Genomic DNA, 26,462 nt, shown 5'->3' on the forward strand with positions numbered 1-26,462 from the left:
TTTCACCTACCATGCACATGATACATCCGCCTGTCGACTTGTGTAGCAATGAAGAGAAGGGAAGCTTAAAAAGAAAAAAGAGATGCAGTCATGCCAAAAGCCTTTTTGCTCCTTTGCTCACACTTGCACTTTGACCTTATCAGCCTTAAAAACATCTTCAATGAGTACAGCAAAAGAACCACCTAAACATGTGCATCATTATGGGTCGTACACACCAAGACAATGATCATTTATTTAGTAAAGGGTCTTCAAAGACCACCCCTACTCTGAAACACGCAAGAATTAGAAAAACTGGCTAAACTCTGTTGGATGTTTACAATATTGCCAGACTGATGCATTGATCAATGTGCAGACTGGAATATCAGCCAGCACCAAAACCATCTGCACTTGACTCTGCTTGGAAAAATCCACATTTTCACAGCTGAAGAGGTCAAACAAAAGAAAATGTGAAACAATGTTATCAGGTCTTTCCTACATTTTACTAGGTTTTCTTAAGAGCATCTCATCAGGTTTCACCTGCCAGGCATATTTAAGCCATTTTTTGTGAACACACTGTTTAAAAAAAACTTTATACACCACGTTAAATACAATTAGCTGCTCAACTTCTGGTAAGAAGCTACTCAAGCAGTCATGTGAAAGGGAAAAACTAAGCATACCTCATCATTCATCATTCATCAGGTTGTAGTACGACTTTTAATGTTCATTGAGGTTTGTGGGCATTCACTCGTGCACAGCTCTCTTAAGGTCCCACAGCAATTCCACTAAGTTGAGGTCGGAAGCTTGACAGGACATTGCAACAACTTGATTCTTTTCTTTTTCAGCCAGTTGTGGTTGTGGTTCAGATCATTGTCCTGCTCCTTGACCCAATCTAGGCCAAGCTTTAGCTGTTGGATACATGGCCTCACACTTGGCTCCGCAGTACTTTGGTATACAAGGAGTTCATGGTTGACTGTAAGGTCCTATGGCTGAAAAAAAGCCCAAATCATCACGCCTCCACCACCGTGCTTGACAGCTGGCATGAGGTGTGCTGATATGCTGTGCTTGGTGTTCACGAAACGTGGGACTGTCTCCACTTTAATCTTGTCTTGTGGTTTGTTCAGATGCACCTTTAAAAAGCTCCCGTAACCAAAAAATACTTGTTCGAATCATACTGTCATGAACCCTTAATGTGCTGACTGAGGCCTGTAAAGTCTGAGATCTAGCTCTTGGGTATTTTTCCATGTTTATAGAGGTGCTCACAATGGCTTTTAATTGGTTAATCAATTGTATTTCATTGGCAGCACCTGGCTGCTACTAACACTCTTGGTTCCTATGGAAGCACCAAGTGTTTACTTATTTTTCCACAGGCCTGCACAGAATCGTATGGAAACTTTATTTTTGACATGGCCATATATATTTGTATTACTTTCTCTTCAGATGAAATGTAGGGAAATCAACTACCTGCTTTCTCAGTCTGCCTCCCTGCCAGAGCTACCATATAACTAATGGATGGATGAGACAAAATTAATTAGGTTAAGTCTGCTCATGTGTAGGTACACAGAAAAGTAAACTAGGAGGAGGATGGGGATATTTTGTCTGCGCTTTGTAGGGAGGAATTGCCTTCAAGGAGATATGGGACTGATGTCATCTTCCTGGAGCCTGGAGAAACAATCAATGCATGAGCAAAGGGGAATCCATTAGGAGAAAAAAAAAAAAAAAAGAGGGGGGTGCAGGGGTGATGACAACATCTCAACCGATGATGAGTTCAGAGGGCAAAGTCATGTTACTTTACTGATGACCTCTACTAAAAACAAGCCAAGAGAAGCACTGTTTACAGTTGATGACTGCGTGCAAAGAATGTGCTTGAATGCGTGTGCATATGACACAAAGCATGTGAGTGAGTTCAAAGCTCAGGTGAGCATTTCAAGGAATGACCTTTAATCTTAGCCAACAGGCAGACCCTCACACATTTACATCCAGCTATTCAGTAACAACAGAGAACAGATTCCTATTTCAATTAAGACCAGGTGATTTAATAATACATTACATAATGCTATGTGACAAGAGTTTAATCACTAGATAAAACAGGCATAATCATTGTCATTAGTTCGGGTCACAATTATTAACAGCTCAGAAAATAAGAGTTTGTAAACAAACTCTGAGTGCTACAACCTCAATCACAAAAAAATGTCACAGCTAGGCGCACAACATCGCTGGTTCTCATTTAGCATTCATGAATGTAAAGCCTTTAGTGACACCAAAGCCATTCAGTTTATACATTTTACTCTCCTTGCTATTCATAGTGGATTTGCGAAGTGAATACTGAGTGACGCGGCAAAGTCACATTGGGGGGCTTTAATTATGCTGCGATGAAAGGAAAGCTGGCACAGCAACTGCTCAGAGGTCTGAAGCAGGAAGAATGAAAGTTCAATGGATGTTTCGTACACCCGCCTAGTTTAATAAGGCAGGCTAATTCAGTGATGCGATATCAGGATTCTAACAAAAATAACATTTTATAGTGAAAAGTGGCAAGACCATTATGTAGCAGGCAACAGAAAGCATTTAGACTTTGTTCAGTTTTTACTTTTGGATGTGTAGACAGTGTCTATTAGGCTCAAGGCAGTCTACATAAAATGTAGCTGAAGTTCATGAAGTATCCAGGACACTGCTTTTGTGATCAATAACCACTCCCAAGGCTCAGACTGTATTGTTATATGTCTATATGTATTAAGAGTTTTGTTCAAGTTCACTTTACTATATGCTGTGGAAAAAAAGCTAACAAAAACACAAGTGCATTCAGAGAGTTGGCAGGAACCAGGTATGAAGGTATTTTTACTGTAATAGTTAAAGATGGCATCACAATTCTGTCAGATACAGGTAAATGCATCTGGTGGGCCACACAGAGAATATTTTTAATGGTCTAAATGTTGCAGAGACCAGCAGAAAAGCCACAGTAAACATCTCCCAGATCAGAACATTAAAAGCTCAACATAACCATGTGAAAACAACAACAGACACTTAAGAGTCCAGCTTATTGCTAGTTTACCCTAATGTTCCCACAAGCTACATAAACATGAATTGTTGAAACACTTTTTAAGGCTTCAAAAAAAAGATTTTTAGATTTTTATTTTAATCACGCTATGTTGCATCCAGTTACCCTGTCTTTCGCGGGTCGTCACCCGAGTTGCTCCGTGGTTGCCTGTCAACTACACCAGCATTTACATTATATAATGCAGTCCAACACTGCAGCTGATGATATTACATAGCCAGAGTTAATGAGGCAGATAAATTATCAGAGGGCCGTGACGCCTCAGGGCAGATCTCTGACAGGAACATATATAGAAGCCACTGATCAGATAAATTGGTATTCAGGTTCATATTGTAACAACACACACACACACACACACGCACACACACACACAAACACACAAACATACATACATACATAAGGATGGAAGCAGCAGCTGACCTGATGCTCTTGGTTAATAGGTCAAACAATACTATTCCAGAGCAGTAACGATGAGGAATTGTGCAGTCTGTTATGGCTGGACAGTACATGCAGATTTCAGCCAAGAGGAAACAAAGCGTTCCCTGGTGCATGCTGGGACACATCAACCTGTGTGTGTCTGGAAGGGATGTCTGTGTGTACTGGTTTGTTTTTTCAGTGACTGGAAGAAGCTTTTGAAAGTGTGTGCTGTTCTTTGGACGTTTGTTTTGGAGATTGGTCTCTTATCTGATCGTTTGTGTGTGTCTGTCTGGTTTTGAGCGCATTTGTGTATTATTCTGTCTGTGCAAGTGTAGAAGACTCCAGTACCATGTAAAGACAAAGGCTCGCAGTCTTGAGCTCAGCACATTTTTAGTACTTCCCCTGAGACTGCTTATGTCAGGACTGTCTGTGTAGTCTACACCACTGGCTTTCAAAGTCTGACAGTGACAACTTCCCTCAAACAAAATGACACACCTGCATCCTCCAGACACAGCTTTGCATTATTTTAGGTTTGTGTCTATACGGTCACACTGGTTTCACGGGGATAAGCTATGAGAATGTCAGTGTTACAAATATATAAGCACCACATTGATAGGACATTCTTGACTATAGTAAAATTCAAACAATGATAATGCAGCATGAGAACAACTGAAGGGATTAAGCTTCAAGTTTGAAACTACAGTTCCCACAATCCTAACCTGCAGGCACTAATGCAGCCCATTCATTTTCAGCTCATATTTGCTCACATTTTGGCAAATGGGCATTGCTAAAATAATACCAAGTTCAGTATGAGGAATTCCTGATTGCAAAGTATTTAGACACAACTACTTGGTGATTGTTCTGAGCTAGGTTGCACTATGGGGATAGTTCCATGATCAGCAATTCATGCAACAGTAGGAAGTGTGATAACCTACCCTGGTCTATCCTATCACATGTTTCAACTTGAATTCAAGCAAACTGTATGTGCTCTTTTTGTTACTCTTTACAAAAACGCCCCATAAAAAAAATACAGTATCAGCTGAGCTCCATCATGTGGGTGTGTTCAGATATGAGTGAGTTAGTACACTGAGCATTCACATGACAGCACTATGGGTTTTAAAATACTGGAACTGCTTCATTAGCTGCGTGTCACAGCTGGTAAAACTGTTCCAAATCCTAATAAGGAGGGCAAATCAGACCTCAGATGTCTGAGAACATGTAGTCTATATTGTACAGTACATATAGGTCTGAATATAACGTTGTTTCCTTCTATTTGTATGTTGAGCTGCACTCCTCTGTCTGACTGGTGGTTAGAAGACAACTACCGAGGTACTCCTGAGTCATTTTTCTATTTTTGCAGCTGCTACTGCTGAGTGAACCTCTCACGGTGGTTTGTTCTCATTATCTCTGGCAAACAAGACGCAAAACATGACCTTGTGTGCTCCTCTCCATCACATGTTCTTCTCCCTTGAAATCACACTTCACTGCATAGGCTGATAAATGACTTTCAACAACTGTTTGTGAACAGATTTCTCAATGTTCCATCTTAAATAAATAAATTTTGCAGCAGAGCTAAAGTCTGATATTCGGGACTGACTGCAGCAGGTGCCGGCAGCAAGTCATAAAAAGAAAATCTCTCTCTTTTATTACGTATGAAAGTTCAATTTTTGCATGACTACTGTCATGCATCTGCCAATATTATGCAATTATCATGGAATCATCAACCAGACTTTGCTTTAGAATGAAGATTATTTCTGCAGTGTAATTTAAAATGTATTCAACCCGGTGCTATCCATGTGCCTCAACCTTTGCAGCAGAGCATGCTTAAAGGTAAATGGACCAATTAGAACCATGGAAAGGATGGCAGAATCTTCCTAATAGCTCTGCTGTAATGACACACGGCATTGTGATGTCACCAAAACATTACTAGAGCTACTTGGCTATCAATCAGCCCCGCTAGGTCTCCGCTGAGAATTGTGAATGCGCTGATAAAGCGACCCACATGCATAAAAGATCACAACAAACCTAAATTAGTTCTTCTCGAGCTTATTTGCCTTCAGGCTTTTTGAGTAATCACCACCTTTCAAGTCAATCACAAATCCTCCTGCGAGGCTTTTTAACTAGGACAGTGACTGAGTGTGACGTGCCTGTGATATATACCTTTTAACAACAAAGACAGCAGCACATCACTGGAGCAAAATAATGGAACGTGACTGTAAACACTGACTTTTCAGTTCCTCCGTAGGAAATCATTTAATCAACACTTTATGAGCTGTTTGAATAATTCACTGTTTTGAAGTGATTTTTTAAGGACATGGTCAAAAGTAAATTACGTGTTTCTGATTCAGGTGCTTTCAAATGTGAGCAGAGACTGTTCAAGTAAAATGGAAAGACATGATTAACCACTTCAATGTCGACTCCTGGCCTCTTTGAGTTTGACCTTATGTCGTCACTTTTTTCCCGTCGTTTGTTTCTGGAGACAGAGTGACCACATTTGGATCAGAGTGGAGTGTGACGTTATCAGCTAGCAAGTGACTTTGGTTGGCAAAAAAGCCTCCATAGACTACATAGAAGTACCATTTAAACATGGGAAACTAGTGCTACTGATGTGGGGGGGAAAGCTTAGAAAAAAAAGGAGGGTGAGCTTTTACTGTTGTGGCCTGGAATAAGTTGCCCCAGGCTGCACTTTTTCTTCCATTAAAAACACCTTTTCTCCAGTCCTTTCAAGATTAATACCAGAGTTAGCTTCTAGTCAGTTTTAAGTCACTTTTTAATCTTTTTTGTTAGACTTTTTATTTATTGTAAATTTAATGTTTTTATTTGTATTCTTCCATGTTTTATTGCTATTTTGTCATGGTCCTGTGTCTGTTGACTCAGGGCTGTTGTATTAATGACTCTTATCTTGTGTTCTGGTTATGTATTCTGTTAAGGTTTTCCTAATTAGATTTTGGTTTTGTGCTCCCTCTCTTTAGTGTCGAGTCATCCCGTCCCATGTGTTTCCTCTGTTCGCTGTCTGCGTATATTTCCTGTTTTACTTTGAAGGTCTGTGTCTCTTGTCTCGTCATGTCAATTAGGATCAGCTGTGCCTCGCTCCTGTTTTGCCATTCCTCATTCCCCTCCATCTGTACTTATAGTGTGTGTTTTCCTGTGCTCGTTGTCGGTTCGTCTGCGTTAGTTGGTGTTTCTCCGCGTCTCTCTGCCCTCATCCAGTGTTTCTCCCTGTTTGTTCTGTGTTTCTCCCTGTATGTTGCATGTTCCAGGTTTATTAGTTTTTCCCAGTTTAGGTTCATTTCTTAGTGCTGTCCTTACCACCCTCGCTTTTGTTTGTGCTTCACCTATTGTAAATAAAACCCTCACTTGCATCAAGCCAGTACCTGCATTTTGGGTCCTTTTCTCCCACATACCACACGACCTCTGCCGCAGCCGTGACATATTTATTTTTGTCTAATATGTGTTTTTAAAGTGCTTTAAGAATAGTTGGACTGGATTGGAATGAATTAGGTTTGGGCAATCTGTTGCTGCAGCACAGAAAACTAAATTATTTGTCAACTTATTTCAATAAAAGTGACCAACAGCACAGAAAGAGGGTCCAATTCAGAGACTTGAATTATCTATTTAAAGTGGCCATGACCAGTTACCAGTTAACAGCTGGTTAAAGGTATCAAGACCTTCATGTAATATCGTGTAATATAAAAATTTACAGTAGTCAAGAAACCAAATGCAAAACAGTTTTTGTACAATCTTGTAAAAGTTTTCATTTTTGCTTCTTGAGAATGTGAACATAAGACTTTGACACCTTTGGGTTATGAACTGGTGGTTATCTTTTGGTTTTATCTTGTGGAAATCACTACAAATTTAGAAAAGACACCCTGCCGCACTAGCACACAGGCACTCAATTATTGCTGCTGACCTTTAAAGCTGATACTGGCAATCATGCTTCCTGGAGGGTTAATGTGCTGATCCAGTCGAATAACCAGCTGCTATGAACATCCTCTGCTGGCCAACAGGATTCCAGTTCCCCAGTCTGCCTCCTGACCCTGCAGCCCCTGATCTGTGATCACCTGCCAGGACTGTTTCCAGTAAGGCAGAGACTGGTGTGACTTCTCCCCCACAGTGTCTGGTCTAATGACACAGATAAGATGGCACACACACATAAACACACAAGCAAATACATATGTTTAAGTCTATCCCATCAAAAGTCTGCAAAGGAGAAGAGAATTAGCCAATAGCAAACGTGGGTCTGTACAAGGAGCTGCATGAGGAAAAGTTTCTGTTTGTCAATGATAAACTTACAAGCTCAGTGAGTGTGTGTGTGTGTGTGTGTGTGTGTGTGTGTGTGTGTGACATGTGTGAGGCTTTTTCTTCCCAGTTTTCCGGAAGTCTCCTGGAGCCTCCCACTGCTGTGGGCCCCAGCAGATGACTTCTTATTGTGGGTTTGGAGCCTCAGAGCAATTAGATGAGTTTATGGTAAGCACTAAGAAGCGGAGAACCTTGTCATTCTGTCAGAGCCAATTTCCCCTTCGCGCTAAACACCGACCTCTCCGAGCTGCCAAGGGTGGACGCGGGCCACAGCAGAGATTTAAAAACAACAAAAAAAGGATGTTTTTGAAACCCTGGAGTCAATCAACTTTTACTTCCTGTAGCTGCATTTTGTTGCTAGGTGATTTCAAAAGGCAAAACATGCCTGCTGCTTGCTGAGGGCAGCTGTATTTAATACTTGGTAACAACATTAAGATACAAATTATATGCGCACCAAAATGCACGCATGAATTAAGGAGCATCAGCTGCGGTGAACCACAGCCTGCTGTCATTTTTACTGTGTCTATCATCATATAATCCAAGTATTGTGCAAGGGTGTAGGTATTCACAGGCTGCACAGGGAGTCTGTATAAACATACAGCAGCTTCAAAAGAACCCAACAGAGGCAATATAGGATCAGATAAAGGTGAGGTATTTGGCCACAGATTGACACAGGAGTGAAATTCGAAAATTCTTTCCACAGGGAAAGTGAAAACATTATACACAATAGGAGCACTAGCATAGCATTCTCTACATGAATGTAAAAGAAAGAAAATGCAGCACCTCCCCATGCAGTCCCCAGAGCATTTCCCAACACTGTTGATGTCTTTTTTCCAAGTGCAGTGCCAACAAAATACTTCATCTGCTCCACCTCAGAGGCCTGTGTATCCTCCTGAGCCTCTCTACGAGATTCACCTCTTTACCAAAGCATTTGCTGGAAAACCAAATAAACACAGTTGCACAATGGAAAGGGGGGTCTTATGTAACTAACACTGGCCATGCCGTGGCCCAAATGTAACAATTTTCACGGCTCTGAACTTGAACACCTTCTCTTGCACACACAAGCATGCGTACACACACACACACACACTGCCCCATAGGAAGCTAACCAGCTATGTAGCGTGTAGTGCTTTTCTTTTCTTTTCTTTTCTATCTGCAGGGATTATTGAGAAATAACAGTAGGTGGGCAGACCTATGTGAGCAGAGAGACAGCTAATGCGGATTTTACGTAAAGAACAATGAGGTGCAGACCCATTCACAACAAGCTAATATTCAATATACCAGGGGGTTACTGCTAAACTTTACTGTGCACATAAAATCTCCTTCCAGTCACGTTCATCTTTTCAGCATCTAATAATATGTTTTCTCTTTGGCGGACCCCAGCATAAAGTTATGAGATGAAGTTGTTTACTGACTGCTTTTAAACATTTTTTTTTAAACATTTTTAGATCTTGCTTAAGGACTCGTGTGAAATATATTGATGCTGGCTCCAACCCCTACTTAAACTATTCTTGATGTTAATTGGGTGTTTTATGCAGTGACACAATACCTCACATACTTCAGTGCTTGAGACCAGACTGATAAGAGTTTACTTTCTAGAATTAACATAAGAGACTTTAGGAGGAACACCAGTTAAACTCACAACATACAATACTTCATGTTGTATTGTCTTGCACATAACTGTGGCTGTTGTAGTAGGCGATACAATCAGTGTGACTACGCAATCAAGGCTGTGTCATTAACATCCGCCCAGCCTGACAACAGAAAGGGGTCTAAATGTAAAGAGCACTTTATCTGACAGTGTAAGGTTTAATAATTGTAGCAAGAAATAAAAATGTCCTTCATTTTTTAAATATGAAATAAAAAATAAACAAGAATCCATCGTATTCCAAGATTTTCAATTCTACAAGAAAGATTCCCCCGATTTGAGAAGCCGACAATTAGAAAATGTTTGGCAGAAAAATAATTTAATGAGTCAATTATTTGCTAACTGTCTGGATTATTCGACAAATCATTTCAGCAGTGACACAGTTTGGCTGCCGCTGCGAGTGCTGTGTGTGTGAAGGGTAACATAGAAGAAGAGTGTGTTTTCAGTATGATCCTTGGCGTGAGAACTGACTGAAAGCGGACATCACACCACACTGTGACAGCTGAGGGCAGACAGAAGAGGCAACACACATCTCGTCACTCGCCACACCAACCACGCACATACAAATTCTCACCATCATACACATGTGGTAAATGGACTGGTTCTTATATAGCGCTTTTCTACTCTTTCTGAGCACTCAAAGCTTTATACAACTAATACATTTACACCCATTCACACAAGCACTTTTTTCTGAGTATTAAGTGCTAAGTATCTACCATTCATACACATTCACACTCCGATGAACGCATCAGAGAGCAACATGGGGTTAGTATCTTGCCCAAGGATATTTGGCATGCAGACTGGAGCAGCCTGGGATCGAACCACCAACCTCTGGTTAGTGGCTGACCTGCTCTGCCACATGAGCTACAGCCACACATGTGAATACAAGCATATACAGACAGTTAGGTCCATAATCGTTTGGAAAAAGACGCAATTGAAGTATTTCTGTCTTTCTACACTATCAGGGTGGATTTTAAACATTCATTAAGCGATTACAGTGCAGGATTTCAGCTTTAATTCAAAGCCTTTACCAAAAGTTTGCACTAACTTTTATACGTGCTCTCCGATCGTCAGAGGCTGAAAACTAAATGGACAATTGTTCCCTTGTGACAAATGAAGCAGATATGATATCTGAAGGTGTTTGTATTTTATAGCTTTTCACTGTAATTGACAATATAAGGCCTGAAGAGATGTTAGCACAAGAGACAAACAAAGTAAACATAGCAAAAACTTTAGGAGTGGCCAAATTAACAATCTGGAATGCACCGGCCAGCTCAGCAACACCAAAAGGTCGGCTAGATCACAGAAGACAGCTGAAGTGGATGATGACAGAATTATTTCCATGGTTAAAAAACAGAACTAAAACCATTTAGCCAAGTCAAGAACACTTTTAGAGGAGGTAGGCGCAGTATCTTTGTCAAGGTCAAGAGGCACCCTCATGAATCGAAATACAGACAGTTTACAACTGGGTGTAAACTCTAGGCTAACTAAACTGAGACAGATTTGCTACTAGTATTCATTCGTTTATTTTTAGACTGGGAGGGGGTGTTCACATGTAGGCCTCTGCGTAGCCTTGTGGTATATGGGTTATCTATATAACTCATAGGTGCGCTATAGGAGCACTCTTGCTACTACTTGCTTAACCTAATTTGCACAGATTACACAGATTTCTCACACACAAAGGTGCAGTATGTGAACATGTCCAAAAAAAGGAGAAAGAAACTGCAGCCAGACATTACCACACATTACCAGACGTTAAATCAAGCATCTATGAAAATACATAGTTAAGAACTGTTAATGATTATTTTGGCTGAGAAATCTTCTTCAAGTCTGTGCACTCCTATTTTCAATTACATAAATGCAATATGACATCAGAGGTGTTGGCAGAAACAGTGACTGCGACTGTTTAGTAAACCAGTGAACATGAAGGTGAGTACAGACATGCTTTTAGCCCCGAGCCACAGGACTACGATCAAACTTGTACTCCAGAAATTGAGCTTTACAGAGTACTTCTTTCAAACCTAGGGATGAATGGCATTTTCTAAAGTGGGAAATTTCTATTCTTTAAGACATTTTTTCTGTAGAAAGGTTTGTTAATGAAAACTACATGGTTTGAAAAGGAACTTTGCATCCTTGTTTACCTTACACTGGGACCTGATATGACCCTTCAGTTTATCCATTATCAGAAAAAAAACAAAACTTTTTTCTACTTTTAATTCATTACTTTTCTGATTGGATGCCCCTTGTAAACAAAAGGTTTGAATAAGAATTGGATGGCGCTTCAGTGCCCACATCCACAGACGTGAGCTATGTGTGTATGACCGTATTAGAGATATCTGTTCTCAATTACATGCAAGAGTAAACTTAAACTCTTAAGTGTTTGAAACAGGATGGATGACTTACACATTTGAGGACTTTATTAGAATTTTTGACAATTTAATGTAATGTAATATAAACATCCACTAATGTATCAGTATCTATAGGATAGAAAACACAGATAAATGCAGCATGTATAATAGCAGCACAAAGAATAGATAAAACTCAAACACGCAGTGTGAGAGTTAACAGCCGATCTCACCCATCATGTCCTCTACCCTCCTACCCTCTCCTGACTCACCCGTGTTCGGCAGACACCAGCGTATCACCTCCTCTGTCTGAGAATAAATGCACACGGTATAATCATGTTTACTTGAATAAAGACAAATAATAAGAATTCATGCAGACCACCAAGCAGGAAACAGCATTTACTGTCTGCTTCAGTCACTCTAGCCTTTATACAGCTAGTACATGACCTGGAATGCACTGTGCATATGATTAACTAAAGAAAGAAGCTGAAATTGGAGGTGAACCTATACTCTAATTATCAGCTGAGGCCTTTCCTTTAAGAAACATTTCTGTAATTTAGATTCTTTGCTGTGCTAGCTTTCTGGCCTGAGTATGTAAGAAACGGGACTAGCAGCACCTAGCCACAGTTATTGCGAAGAGCTCAATTCAAAAAGAAAAAGATGCGTGCTACCAGTCTTATTTTTCCAGCATATCTATGTGACATCCTGATATTATGCAGTACTGTGCAGAATCCTTGAACCACACTTCATTTCTATATATTTTGCTAGAGAAACGGGAAAGGCGTATAATGTTGCAGCATTGGCATTGAGCTTGAGATTATTTTCATCTTGAAAAATTAAGTTGTTAATCAGATGGCTAAAGACCTTTGCTGATGTATTTCTCTCCTGACCTCCTCCACACATATTGGTGATGATTTAAACCAAAATTTCCCAATTTGGATTCAATACTCCACAAGACCTGTTGATTTCCAGTTACGTTCTTGTGTAATTTGGCATTCCTCTGGCTTTACCCTGTTTCTTTTCATTAAAAATGGCTTTCTTGAATAATAGATTTACTGAATGAAGGGCCAGATGCATCTCTTTGCTGGATTTTTATCCATTTATTAAGAACATGACTTTCAGATGCTGTTCATCTGCTGAAGATGCACAAGGTTTTTTCTTTATGTCTGGCACGTCTTCTTTTGTTCTCCACTTGTCCAGATTCTTCAGATTTTTTAAGGACAAATTACACACCATGCCTACTTTACTTTACCTTACAGCTAATAGCTCTTTGGGAATCACAATGCTGGTGCTATAATGTTATTTTATGCCTGTAATACTGTCTTACCTTTGACACGATCCCATGAAATTGGTGTTTATGTTTAAATGATTCATAGGTCAGTGACTTAACAATTTAAAAGGATCCCTTGAAACTGTTCAGATACAAGACTGGACTGAAAATAAGGGGGGAAAAAACAGCCAAAGTCCAAAGAAAAAAACCCCCATATTTTTAAGACCACTTCAAAAATTACACCGATATAGCAGCTTGGAAGCAAAATACAAAGGAATAAGGTGTAACGCAAGACTTTTTGGACGGTACAGTAATGTCAACCAAAAAAGGATCAAACACTCATAGTGAAAGGCCAAAGCAGATTCAGCTAACTGAAGTCCAATGGTAATGCAGATCTACTTTAAGCAAATCGTTTGTGAAATACATAAATTATTACCAATTAATTCTGACACCCTAAACCTCTGTGGCTCTAAGCAGAATTTTGATATTGTCTCATGGTTGGAATGGAATCACGTGAACTCATTGGCTGACAGCATTTCTGCTCAGAAAGCATCCAGTGCATAATGAATGTCATCTTCTTGAATCCTCTAATTAACTGCATCATTAGCTTGGCATCCACTTACTTTAAATTGCTCACACAATTGAGGAGTGTCATGCAATTCCTCTTTTGGGAATAGGAGTGGTGATGGTATCATTCTACTCAGAAACATGACAATAAGGCACAGCAACATGGCCACATATTGTTCAAATGCTGAGATTATCTCATTACATCGGCCAAGATTCACTCGCTGTTAAATTCAATTTCTAGTGTGCCTTGTACGGCGGCACAATTAAAAAGTACTCTGCAAACCGCATTAGTCAGACTAAATAATGGAGACCAAAAAAGTGCTAACTCAGAGAGGGCGGCTCTGGAGGAAAAAGGGCGCCTGAGATATATCACTTTCATCAAAGACCAATGGGTGGGCCTTTCCAAAGAGGCAGAGAGCAGGAGAAGTTCATACAGAGACAGAAGTATTTGTTCCAGGCTGTGATGGATTGAAACTAGAGAAAAACTAGAGATTTTTCACTTGTTCCACTGGCAGATTTTTTCACTTATTTTAAGCTAAAATATCTTGTATTAAGTGAAAAAATCTGCCAGTGGAACAAGTGAAAAATCTCTAGTTTTTCTCTAGTTTCAAGATTCACTGTCTTGAAACAAGTTCCTTTAGCTTACTGAAATGTTGCCCTGTAGCTGATTGTGTCTTATTTTAAGTGTAATGAGATAATTTTGACTAGAAATAAGACAAATATACTTGGTAAGATTTTGAGTTTTTGCAGTGCGTGAAGCATTCATCATTGACAGAGTGATGATTATCATCAGTTTATGATTAGTGAACATTTCAACAAGTGCAAAGATGCATTCCTGTTCAGTCGTGGATCTTCCATACAAATCTCCAGCAGTAATACATGTTTGTTGTGGAAAAAAGAAAAAAAAGAAAAAAAGAAAAAGGACATTTTGCAGACAAGAGACAACAGGAGAGATATGATGACAGGAATGAAGGGGAAACTGGAACGTGCTGCAGAAACAAATGGCTTCATGTTCCCGTCAGAAAGATAATTTTGAAACAATATTGGCTCTGTGATCTGAGAGCTGAGCAGATGTAAAAACATTGTTTTTTTGCCTGGGCAGTGCTCTGGAGGCTTTGCATATTCAACTAAAACGAAGTAGAAAACAGAACTAAACCCAGGACTCAATCCAGCAATGAAGCACAAAATCTACACGACACGACTGCTGTTCACATCAGAGACAAAAGATAAGATGGGGAATATGGCCTTAAATACACGTGTCTGCAGACGGAGGTGCTTTTCTATGGGTGGAATTGAACACACACATTCATAAGCAGCATATGCAGCTCTGTGTGAGTGCCACCTTTTTGTTTTTGGTCCGCACAAAGAGTAGTTATATTGTTAATTGCTAACAACAGTGTGAAAGGCTTACCTAGTTTAAGCTGCCATCAAGGGCTTGGTTACGCTTAATCTTCTGATGTGACCACAAGCACGTGAAATAAAAGGGTTAATAATTTGTGCCGTGTGTACTTCCAGTGGAATTGACACAGAAGGCCTAAAGTTACAGTAGCACTTGGAAAAATTAAAGTAGTTACAAAATCCTTGAAGTTAAGCTTCAACTTGTGCCTCATTTACTTTTGTTTTTAATTGGTTGAGTTCAATGTTTCATCACTTACTTCACTATTGATGTGGCTCCAGGTTGCCAGGAGCGAGGCACTGTTTCGAACAGAAACCAAGCGCCAAAAGCAAAACAGTTTCGACCATGTTCTATCAACACTATAATGAACCTTGCTTTTACAACACTTACTGATTGTGTGCAGAATTACATTATTTCAGCTCGTATGAGCTCATTGGAAAAAAAAAAAGTCTATTTAAGTTAGTAGCCTGATACAGACTTCCTTTAATGTTTTGTCGGTTTAAACTGCCAACTGAGGAAAAAACAGCATCACGTCAGCGCCTGGTGATAATTACATGCAGGATATGAGCAGTATTTTGACAGAGTCACACCTGTAAACCCACTGTGGAGACACATTTTTAGCTTTTTGGGGTACTTTGAACGCGCTTTTCATCAACACAGAGTCATCTGTCTGAATGTTAAAATCCAGAAAAAATAAAAGCAGTTAAAGCTTCAGCAAATGATCAGTTATTATAAAGAGACAACAGCAGAAAGTTCTTTACCAGAGAAGGTATAAGCCATACGTTCTAAGCATGCTAGCTGCTTAGCTTTGTGGACAATTTTATTCCGTCGCTCTGTTGACTTATCCACCACTTTGGGTTGGATTGCCTCGAAACTGCAAACTTTCATGGTCCTGAAGGAGTAAATCTTTATAGCAGTGAATATCCACCAATTTTTCTTCAAACACATGGAACAGATTTGTCTGAACACTTGTGGTGGTGACAAAAATCAGTATAGAAACACAATCCTCATATTGACCCTCATTTATTAATAAGTGTGTCAAAAACGCCCCAAAAGTCTGTTTGCATGCCATATCAGGTTTAAGGCATGTGGGCACCAGCAGATTATCTTCTTACCAACATGCACATGTTAGTTATTCTAAATCAATAGGCTCAATCTGCGTACTATGTGCATACAGCCACACCCCCATTTTTCTACATAAGGAAAGAGGTTTACCTGGAGGTAAAGTGGAAAGAGTCGATATGAAGATATAAGAGAGAAGCCTGCACCTTTAAGGCAACAAAGAAGGAGAAAATCTGAATTTAGAAACTTAAATAATAGTGTCCAAAGAGGTAGGCGGGAAAGGGGGAGCTTTCCAAAGTTTTTCCGCTCCAGGCCGACAGTCTGTAACATTCTCATCTGGTTAAACGCAGTCTGTGGACTCCATTCAGCCTGATGGGCAGCACTCTGTGTTAATGCTTATTAGCATGCTAACATAGAGAGCAGTAAACAATTGTTTCACCACTATTGCTGGCTATTCACCCTCAATTTATCACTTTTGTCTTCACATAAAAAAGAAAGGAAGCAAACTAGGGTCAGTAAATCTCCGGCTGTCCTAAAATTATTCAAATAAATATATCAAAACTATAACTAGCATCTCATAGTCACCAAGCAAAAGACTTTGAAGGATTTTAATAGCAGAACAACAAAGTTTAGCATCATATGTTTTTTTTATTAGTTTTACAGGTTAATGACCAGAAAAATGTTCATGCAGAATATCGTGGTGTTTCAGTGAAGATGACCTTTAACCTTTTGCATTTTGAATGTCAGCTCCAGTGCATGAAGTTGTTGTTTAGTGACAGCGGAGGAAACTCGGCATTTAAACACAACTGTCAAATAGCCTGACAGACAAGAGGCTGTAGCCTGGAAGGCTTGAGATATTCCCTTTGTGTCTCTCAGAGTATTTTGTTTTTAAGATTGAGAATAAAAGATACGTGTGAGAGTGAAAAGTCAAACATTGAGAGAGAAAGCAGAGAGAAAGATAATAAAATGAGCATTAATATATTTCAGTTAGCCTTCTGACTTCAGCTTGATTTACTAACTGTAGTAAAATGTGGCAGAGGCAAACATTTTGTCATCAGCAGCTTTTAGTTTATTACGGGATACCAAGATAAATGCTTACTGGAGTTTTCAGTATTAGAGATGCTTGTGTTTCAAAAAAAATAGACATGGTCAAGACGACCCGCTGAAGTTCAAACTAAGTGTCAGAATGGGGAAGAAGGGGGATTTACGTAACTTTGAATGTGGAATGGTTGTTGTGTCAGACAGGCTCATCTAAGTATTTCAAAAAACTGTTGACATGCTGGGATTTTCCTACACAACTAAGTTAAAAAGGCCTCATTGATGCCAGAGATCAGAGGAAAATAGCCAGACAGCTTCAAGCTGATAAGAAGACAAGAGAACCTCAAATAACCACCCACTACAACCAAAGCACACAGAGCATCTCTGAATGGACAGCATGTCAAACCTTAAAGGAGGTGTGCTGCAGCAGCAGAACATCACACGGGGTGTCACCCCTATCAGCTGAGAACACAGAACTTGCACAGGCTCACTAAAATGAGACAATAGATGACTGGAAAAACATAGCCTGGTCTCATGAGTCTCGATTTCAGTGACATTCGGACAACAGGGTCAGAATTCGGCATGACATTTCTTGAACATGCCAAATTGTTCTGTGTATCTAAATGGCCTCCACAGTCTCCATATCTGACTTGGACAGAGCACCTTTGGGATGTGATAGAACAGGAGAGTCACATCATCTCTCAATGTTTCCAGCACCTTTGTAATCGATGCACTGATGAATTAAGACAGTTCAGAAAGCAAAAATGGCAGCTAACCCAATATTAGCAATGTGTAACTAATACATGGTCAGTGAATTCACATCACTTTAACACTTTTTCCATATTAATGCATGCCTCAGAGTACAAATCCCCAAAAGCCAGCATTGCTCCACTTATAAATGGTAAAGTCTTGAAGTACAGGTGCTAAGAGGGATTGTGAGCTTACATATTTACTTTCATTGGCACTCCTGGAATCAAAGGTCAGTGAAACTTCCCTTTAGATGTGGTAAAAACGGCAATGCACCAGCTCAAAGCTTAAAGCAAATATTTCAAATCACAAGAGAAACATTGCTAAGACTGCAAGGGCAAGGACATTTTTAAAGGAAATTTAAATTATTAAATTAGAATGAAAAATTCTTTGCCCACTGAAAAGTGAAAATATGTATCAATCTCCACTTAGTATTACTTTACTCTGAATTTGTAGTCTGATGGATCCGAGATCAGAAAGTAGACAAAAGTAGAAAAACGTTCAAAAGTAAGGAGAAAACTACACAGCACATCATTTTTCTAAACTAAATGGGCCTTTCTCACATTACCAAAACTTCAAGTGAAAAAAAGGACAACTTTTTTTCTTTACTTATTCTGCACCCTTTCTGACCTCAGCAAGGCTGTCTATGCCTGGCCTACTTCCTATGTCTTCCACTGCTTGGTCTCACATACCAAACCAGACATTCGCACACCCACGGTGACAGCCGAGTGTGACCGGGTCATCCCGCGAGGCTGAGAGGAGTTCCTGTTCACGAGTCTCCCACATCTGTCTCCCAGGCTGCCGCGCTGATGCTGAGTTGGAGGGGTTGCGGTGGGTGAACCTGGGGCTAAAAGTGGGCGTGGTCCAAGATTATTGGGGAGGGTTGTCTAGGCTGTTCACCCACTTCCATCTTTGCACAACCCACATGAGAGGCAAAGCCCCGGCACGTGCTGGCTGACCCATGCAGAAAACTAAAGAGGTGGATCACTTAACGTTCGGTGTGGTTTGATTTGATTTACTACACCTTTACAAATTAACTTATTTTATCTAGTAAAATGTGTGTATTTTCATTTCAAGTCAGCGAGGGAAACATTTATAGCACTTTCTACACATCCTATACAAGTCAGTCAAAAGGAGACTTATAGTTTTTGAGTGGCGAACAAGCTACATTACTAAGTGGGTGATTTAACACAACAGTTAGTCCATTAATATAAATGTAGGCAATTATGTGAGCGAGACTGTACAGCTAATGCTTTGACGGTCTCAAGAATGAATGAGGATGGGAGAAAGCAGCGGCACCAAGATGTTACGAATGAAAGATCCAGACGAGGAAATCAGACAGGCAAACAGCGGGAGGAAGGGCAAGTTAAATGCGGTAGGAATGTTACAGACAGTTGGGGAATGCACGTAGACCCCGTCCCACACGCTGCTGGCGGATTTCAGATGTCTCGCCCTTCTCCGACGTTCGCACTCGGATGTTAAGTCTCCGCAAAGGAAGCCAGTTCGGTTCTGTTAGGGAAGTCGTATAAGAGCAGGGGAGGGCAGCGAGGAATCGGCATCTGCAAAAGGCCGTCTAGTCAAAACAAGGCTCATGTGCTGTCTGGTGTTCGCTTGTGGGGGTAGCTACACGAAGCATGACCGGAAAAGGGGGCCCACGTGGAAGCATAAACTACGTGGACTGAACCTAAATATTACGTCTATAAAAACATGACCTAAATATTGTGTCTGTGGAGCAGGATTTTCCATCCTGTCTCCACACCTGGAGACATCCAAGTCTTGTACACTCAGTTATGACAGATTTTTAGCACTTTTTAAATGATTGCTATTTTCCAGGCAACTTGCAGTCGCCCTTTAAGCCGTGTGCTATTACAAGATACAGTAGGTCTCAAGTAGCACACTCTAAATATTTAGGGGCCACACTTAAAACATCAGTGTCAGAGGAGGAGTTCAGTAATTACCTCACTGAAGCTTTGAATTCTACTTGATAAAACTAAATCCCGCACGCCTGCCTGCTTAGCTGCTGCAAGTTAAGGTCTTTTTTTTTTTGCCTGAGCAAAAACATAAAAAGTGAGGGTCGAGGATCAGAGAAGGGATTTTCTTTCTAGGCAATTAAACTCGACTTTGCTGTCAGACTCAGAGGCTGCCAGCACAACCTGATGCTCCAGGTAAGAATACGAAAAAAAAAAAAAAAAGTCAGCTGTCTGTAGTTACTGGGGCGACAATTATACGGCGCAGTTCAAAAGTTCAGCAGAAATCACTACTGTGAAAACACCTTCTATCCACCAAGGCGTCACTCCCAAGGATTGAAGAGCATCTCCATCCACCCTACGAGAGGAAGCAATCCCAGAGTGAGACGCTTGAAAACCACGAGTCTGCTGAAGCAACACTGTTACGGCTGGCTAATTCTCGAGCAAAAGTTACAACCCAAATTTTATCTACCTTTGGGTTCTCACAGGCAGAAATGCCACATTTCCGTGCTTGTGCCGTAATTATGAAAGTCTGAACAACCTGCTCGCTCGGCAGCAGGCGAAGTGATGAAACGGAGGTTATGGTTCGAGCAGATTAGAGGTTACAGTGTAATTTTAGAACTGTTCTGCCGTGAAATTGCACTTTCATCTCCAGCTTGAAAACAGACAAAAAGCAATATTTAAATCTAAAAAAAAAGAAAAAAGAAAAAACATATCTTGACTCGAAACAACATTTTTACACACAATCCATGTCACATGTTCAACTTTGGCATCTTTGTGGCCAGACAGCAGATCACCAAGGGCAAAGGAACCATTTTTTCTAATGTGCACTAACGGGCTGGACTGAATGTGAAGAGCAGCAGGTTGACTGTGATTACTCTGCTCTGCACTCTGTCACAGAGAATGAACCCAGTTATTCTCTGGAGGAAAACTAATTTTGTTGTGCCATGTCCAACAGCTGCCTGTTTCAGAGGCCAATGCGAGGCTGTGGCCACAGTGAGAGTGGAGACTAAATGATAAGATTCTGTTTGGTAGTGTGGTTTTCTTACAGCAAGGGTCAAATGAAGACATTTTTTATACCCTGACCAACATGTTTGGGATAAATGTAAAAGAAAAAACTGGCAATAATGAGAACGAGCATAAAAATCATAGAAACATTTTTATATTATATTGATCTGGGGAGCCTTTTTTCCTCTTTTTTTTTTTTTAGCCTCAGGTCTCATTTGTACTTTTGTGTCCGTGATGCGTCCTGGATCTCCCCAGAGAGTTAAAAGAGCAGTCCACTGTGTGCTACTCAATTCCAGTGGGAACGTCTCACTTGGACAACTCAGGATGTTACAGCAGAACTCCTCATCGACAGTTGGGGGCACGTCTGTAACATGAATGGGAAGTTTAAGGCCGTCATGTCCCTCTCCTTCCAGCTTCTAGCTACTGACTCTTCAGCTGCTGTTCGGTCTGGGTCACAGCACAAAAGTTGGTACACATATACGCTTTCTTTGGTACCCTCAATGAAATCACATATGTGCATACACAAGACAGAACCCCCAAAGAGGAACATTTTGTATCAGGTATTTCTTTTTTTGAACTGTTAAAGAACTTTTCTTATTTCCACATCGACCTGATTTTATTGCCCTTTTGACTTCTCTTTGACCTAATTTTGTTATCACTGTTACTTATCTCTAGGAAACACAAACTCACTCTATCACATTGAGTGGCTGGCTGGTTTGACTCACACCCTTTACGCAGTCAGTTTCTGCTTTCTGGATGCCGGCCTTTAGTCCCAAAATGCAGGAAAAGCCACGCTTTGCTCCAGCAGCCATCAATCAACCAAATAAAAATAAAAAAATTTTAAACCCACATGATTATTTACACTTTGTTATGCTGTAAATGAGTTATCTGTTGTTTGTTGTCTGTGTTTAAAAAAAAAAAAAAAAAAAAAAAAAAATGTGAGCCAGCCCAAATATGGAACTGATCACACCTTGTACTTGGGGGACAAACTAGACATATTTCTAACTTGTGACCTTTTTATCCAAAAGTTAACTTCAGTTCAGTTGAATAAGCTTGTACTTTAAAATCCCTTTAAAAATCCTTTGCAAAACTGTCCTCCATGTAAAGATGAACCTGAGCTGCTGCTGAAAGCAGGATCAATAAAGTATTTACGCAAGCGAAAACATGCGAGTTTTGATTGGCACGAGGACGCCAGCAGTTCAAAACCTGCGTCAGAGCTTCTGAAGAGAGGAGCAACAACACAATCATGCAGGCTCATCCACAGCACATCTGCAGCACGCTCATTTCTGCTGGATTCACTTGTCATTAAATTATAGGTTGAAATGTGGTCAGTGGGTCACGGGGGTATTTTCCTTTTCCTTATTTATTGTTATTCATTCTTTGCATGCAGAGCACAGCTCAGTGAGACTTCCTGTTGTTGCTGTGCTGTCAGTACTTTGTGTGAGTCCTCAGCTCGCAAGCGGTCAACACCAGTCATGAGCCAAGTGGGCCATGGTGGCATAGGACTTTACATGCAACAGCTCTGGTGAAGCGACAAGAATGATGGTTAAAAAAAAGACTCAATGAATAGCAGAAACAGACAAAAAATTACCAAAAAAAACCTGATAAAAACATCTGTCACAAAGAGAAAGTCATCCTTAATACAAAGCTCTGCTCATGTTTGTCACTGGCCTCGAAAAGCTAACCAATTTGCCGTAATAACACAGCACAAGGTGGCTGTTTGCAATCTGAAAAGGGAAGCTCGCAAGCTGTCAAAGCAAAATCTTATAATTACTACTTTTCTGGGAACAAAATGCATTCAAAGCTGAAAACTGTTTTTCAGACGAATGTTCTTGGGGACCTTGAGTAAATATTTTCCATCTCTGTTTTTCGAAAATGTTCGACATTATACGCAAACGGTTTGGCATCCCAGCTCCTCACGGAGTAACTAAAGCCAAAAAAACAGAGCCATTTTCATTATGACGCATAAATAAGCAAGAAATTAAAGGTCATATGACAATCCACAGCTCCTCTTTCAGTGAATTCTGTCAGTTAAGCATTCATACTAATGCTCGGCATTCAGGGGAAAAATAGCTTCGGCTCTTTGTTGGAGTGGTTTATACAGAGCTCCAGGCTGTAGTACCCAATAATGCAATCAATTTAGACAAACATTTCTCCTCATAGAAAAGCTTTTAAGCAAAAGCCTAATGGAAAAGATTCTAGCAATCTTTGAGAAATTACAGAGCTGAACAATTTTAAAATCTACAATGCATTTGATCAAATGCAAAAAAAAGTATCCTGAAAAACAGAGAGGAAAAGTCAGATAACACAAACCAACTTGTTAATCTGCCATGTAGTGACAAGAGGATTGCAATAACATGAGCAAATGAAACTTGATGCAGATCTAATGGACCAGAAACCAATAACCAAGACTAAAATAATAACAACACAGCAAGTGACACCTTTGAATTCCCACATTAATTTCCTCGTGTCATTTCACACGAGCTCTCTAAAGCGCTTGATCAACACACTTTACATTCGGAACAAAGTTTTGCTTTCCCTCGACAATCCAAAGGACGTGTACCCCGGGGGGGGGGTCCCATTTCACTGCAGGGCAACCTGCATGTGGCGAATAAAGCTTTGATTGATTGATTGGTTATTTCAAAAGAATCAATGATAGAGGCTCGCTTACTTTCTTAATCGCGAGCGGCGACGAGGCTTTTCCTGAAACCTGCACTGAGCCTTCCTTCATACATCTTCAATAAGTAAAAATCAATAAACCCTTGTCTCGTCTGAGCAAATTATCAGCAATAATTGGTAAGGAGAGACATGAATATGTTGTAGTCGAGCTCTGTAAGCATTGACTTTGATAAGAGTGTGAAGAAAACCGGACTGTGTTTGAATGAAAGGCAGGAAAACAAGCTGATGACACATGTTTTGGTGATACGTGTGCAGGAGATACAAGGAGCAGAGCATTTTGTCCATTTTTTAAAACCCTATAGCTGTGTTAAAAACAGAGCATTACACTGGGAACGGTTGTTCAGCTCCATGTATATATAAAGTCCCAAAATGACATTACACAGAAAAGCTTCTCATCTCTGCACGCACACATGAACAAGCAGAAACATTCCTTTATCACTCACTGCCAAGCTGCCACATAACATTAACTGTGGAACAAAAGCTTTTCTGCTCCCTTTAGTGTGGAAAGCCATTTGTTGATTTTTCACAGCGTATCCTACGGCCCACGGGGCTTTAACTCGCACAATCATAATGATGTGTCATTTGCGCTGAAAATTATATCTCATTACGAATATAAGTATCCAGTTCAGCCAAGTCATTTATAATTCCACCCAAGACAGGAGTCATTTACTCATTAGAATCCATCTGTGGCTGTTTTGCAAACATTTATGTTCTTATATCTCAGAAGTTTCCAAAATTTTTTGCTTTTTTTTTTTAATTAATGAAACTTTCTCATGAGCTGAACACAGGCTGGACACCAAACCGCTGCAATTTTGTGTATGAAATCTAGAAGAAGAAAAAAAAATCACATTTAAAGGTTATAAAGTATCACAGTGAAAGTGCGCTGATGGCTTTGGAACATGTTCACGCAAATATAATGGGCAGTGCGCTCAACATAAATGAAATGTGGTGGTTGAAGGTAGCAGCGCCGAGCTTTTCAATCAATATCCCCGCCGCCAGTGAGGCCGGGGACCATTAGCACCAGTGAGCCAAGCAAAGTAACTCTGATGTGAAATGACAGGGGCTTTCACAGAAACCATCCTACCATTTCCCTCATTGTCATTCACACACACATAAACACACACACCCTACATTTCAGCCAGCCTCACTAGGCAACCAAGTGCACTCATACTGTTGTCTTGTTTCAGAAAAAATGGATTGATTGATTCATTTCTGTGGAGTCCTAAATTCACCTCCCCCTTGCTCTTCCTCTTGACATCTCATCAGACTCCTAATCAGCCAGAATCTGAGCTACTTGGCTTCTAGGATGCTCTGACATTAATGCTCTCCATACCACAGAAACAATATGATGTTAAAGTTGGCAATACATACTAAAAGTGCATGAACATTCAGCATCTCAGTTCTTTTTAAACTGTCACTTTTTTATATAGTTTTTGTAGTGTGCTATGTTAAAAACAAAAGCAGCATTGTCTTTAATATGGGCGTTGCCTCATATAAGTAATGAGCATAATTCCTGTTTAAAGGCTGGTGCACAGTGCACTGGGTTAATATGTGTTGCCTAGTATACATACAGCTGGTTTCACGTATAGCTTTGAATAGTGCAGCTCTTTTCCAGGCTGTAAAATTCAAAATCTGAATCCAAGCTTGTTTAAGGATGAATTAAATACTACACATCCGATTTTATTTAAGTTAATTAGAAACTGACTCATGCTTACGTTTTCGTTGATGTTATTAACTGGTAAAAATATATGTTTATAACCCACCTACGTGCTGTGACCCTCATCACCCACTTGTATATCTTGATGCCAGTGCATCCAGCTGCTTATTCCTGCAGCTTAATTGCATGCCAAGTGAGCACAGCGGACAAAGGAGGCGGGAGGACGCCTTCCTTTCCACTTTCACATCAAACTTTATTTTCGTCGTACTGAATCATGCTGACACTGCCCTACCTCTCCTCTCCTGCTCTCAGCCCCGGGTCTGGTGATGAGCGCCGTGTCACCGCACACCACGGCCGCGTCCTCCACGAACACGCAGTCCGGGAGCGACTCGTCCGCGGGGAGCTCGACCACCTCCAGCCCGAGCCTCGTCCTCAGGACCTCGACGTAAGCCTCTTGCTCCTTCACCGCCTTGGCCAGGTCCACCTCCGTCTGGCTGCTCCGCAGCGCTTCTTTGGCCAGGGACACAGGGATTCCCCGAACGACGGCGTGGGTGTAATGACCGAAACCTGCCATCAAACCAGCCATGTTTTGCGTTCCCTTTACTTGGCACGTTCAAATCTGGAGAAAAAAAACACCCTGAGAGACAACTCGGCGAATGAATGAGAGAGAAAAATACTAGAGTCAGCTGACTCGATAATTCCTAGCTTGCTTATTTGTTCCCTGTTAGTTTGTTGGGCTTTTATTCTTTATTTACAGTAGCCTGCTGCACACAGTGTCAGTCAGCCCTGCTCCAGTCTCCAGGCGAGCGACAGCGCTTCGGTGACGCGCACCGACCATCACGTGTAGCCTGAGTCTGTCAGCCCTCAGCCAGGCGCTCAGCCCAGGACCCCATGAGCCTATGGCTCAATCAATTATCCACTGGATCAACAGAGCAAAACCTGATAGTAAAACCCGAGTTAACAGTCTATTCAAATCATTAACAAGGAAAAATACAGGTTCCATATCTCTGTAGGGACAAATCAGAAAACAAAACAAAAAGGGTTTGTTAGATTTTTTTTTGCCAAGGAAAATGCAAAACACTACCCGGATGTAGCTTTTCAGTTATAGAAGGACATACATTTCCCTTCATATGTGGTTGTAAATAATGCTGTGGACTGTTGGCTGGTCAATTAGAATCAGAATGTCTTTACTGTCTTTGTCACAGGTACAACGAAATTAAAAGTGGTGTGCGATCAGTGCATCATCCATAGAAATATAAAAATATAAATAAATAATAAAATTAATAAATGGAATACTTAGACCAGGGGTGGGCAATTCCAGGCCCCGAGGGCCG

General features: G+C 40.5%; 1 protein-coding gene across 1 annotated transcript in view; it reads right to left on the bottom strand.

Moving 5' to 3' along the window:
* ddah1 (dimethylarginine dimethylaminohydrolase 1) overlaps positions 1 to 26,037 on the bottom strand; it is a 77,785-nt gene extending 51,748 nt beyond the window's left edge. Inside the window, exons 1-2 of the mRNA XM_085376062.1 lie at positions 25,884 to 26,037; positions 25,421 to 25,747 (exon numbers count right to left, since the gene is read on the bottom strand). Coding sequence (XP_085232188.1) covers positions 25,421 to 25,714 — 294 coding nt within the window. The 5' untranslated portion in view covers positions 25,715 to 25,747; positions 25,884 to 26,037. The remainder of the gene's footprint in view (positions 1 to 25,420; positions 25,748 to 25,883) is intronic.
* Positions 26,038 to 26,462: the final 425 nt, after the last annotated feature.

Source organism: Diplotaxodon limnothrissa, linkage group LG17 (assembly GCF_057381915.1).
Source record: "Diplotaxodon limnothrissa isolate DT_005_m linkage group LG17, D_limnothrissa_male_GT1.1, whole genome shotgun sequence".
NCBI lineage: Eukaryota > Metazoa > Chordata > Actinopteri > Cichliformes > Cichlidae > Diplotaxodon > Diplotaxodon limnothrissa.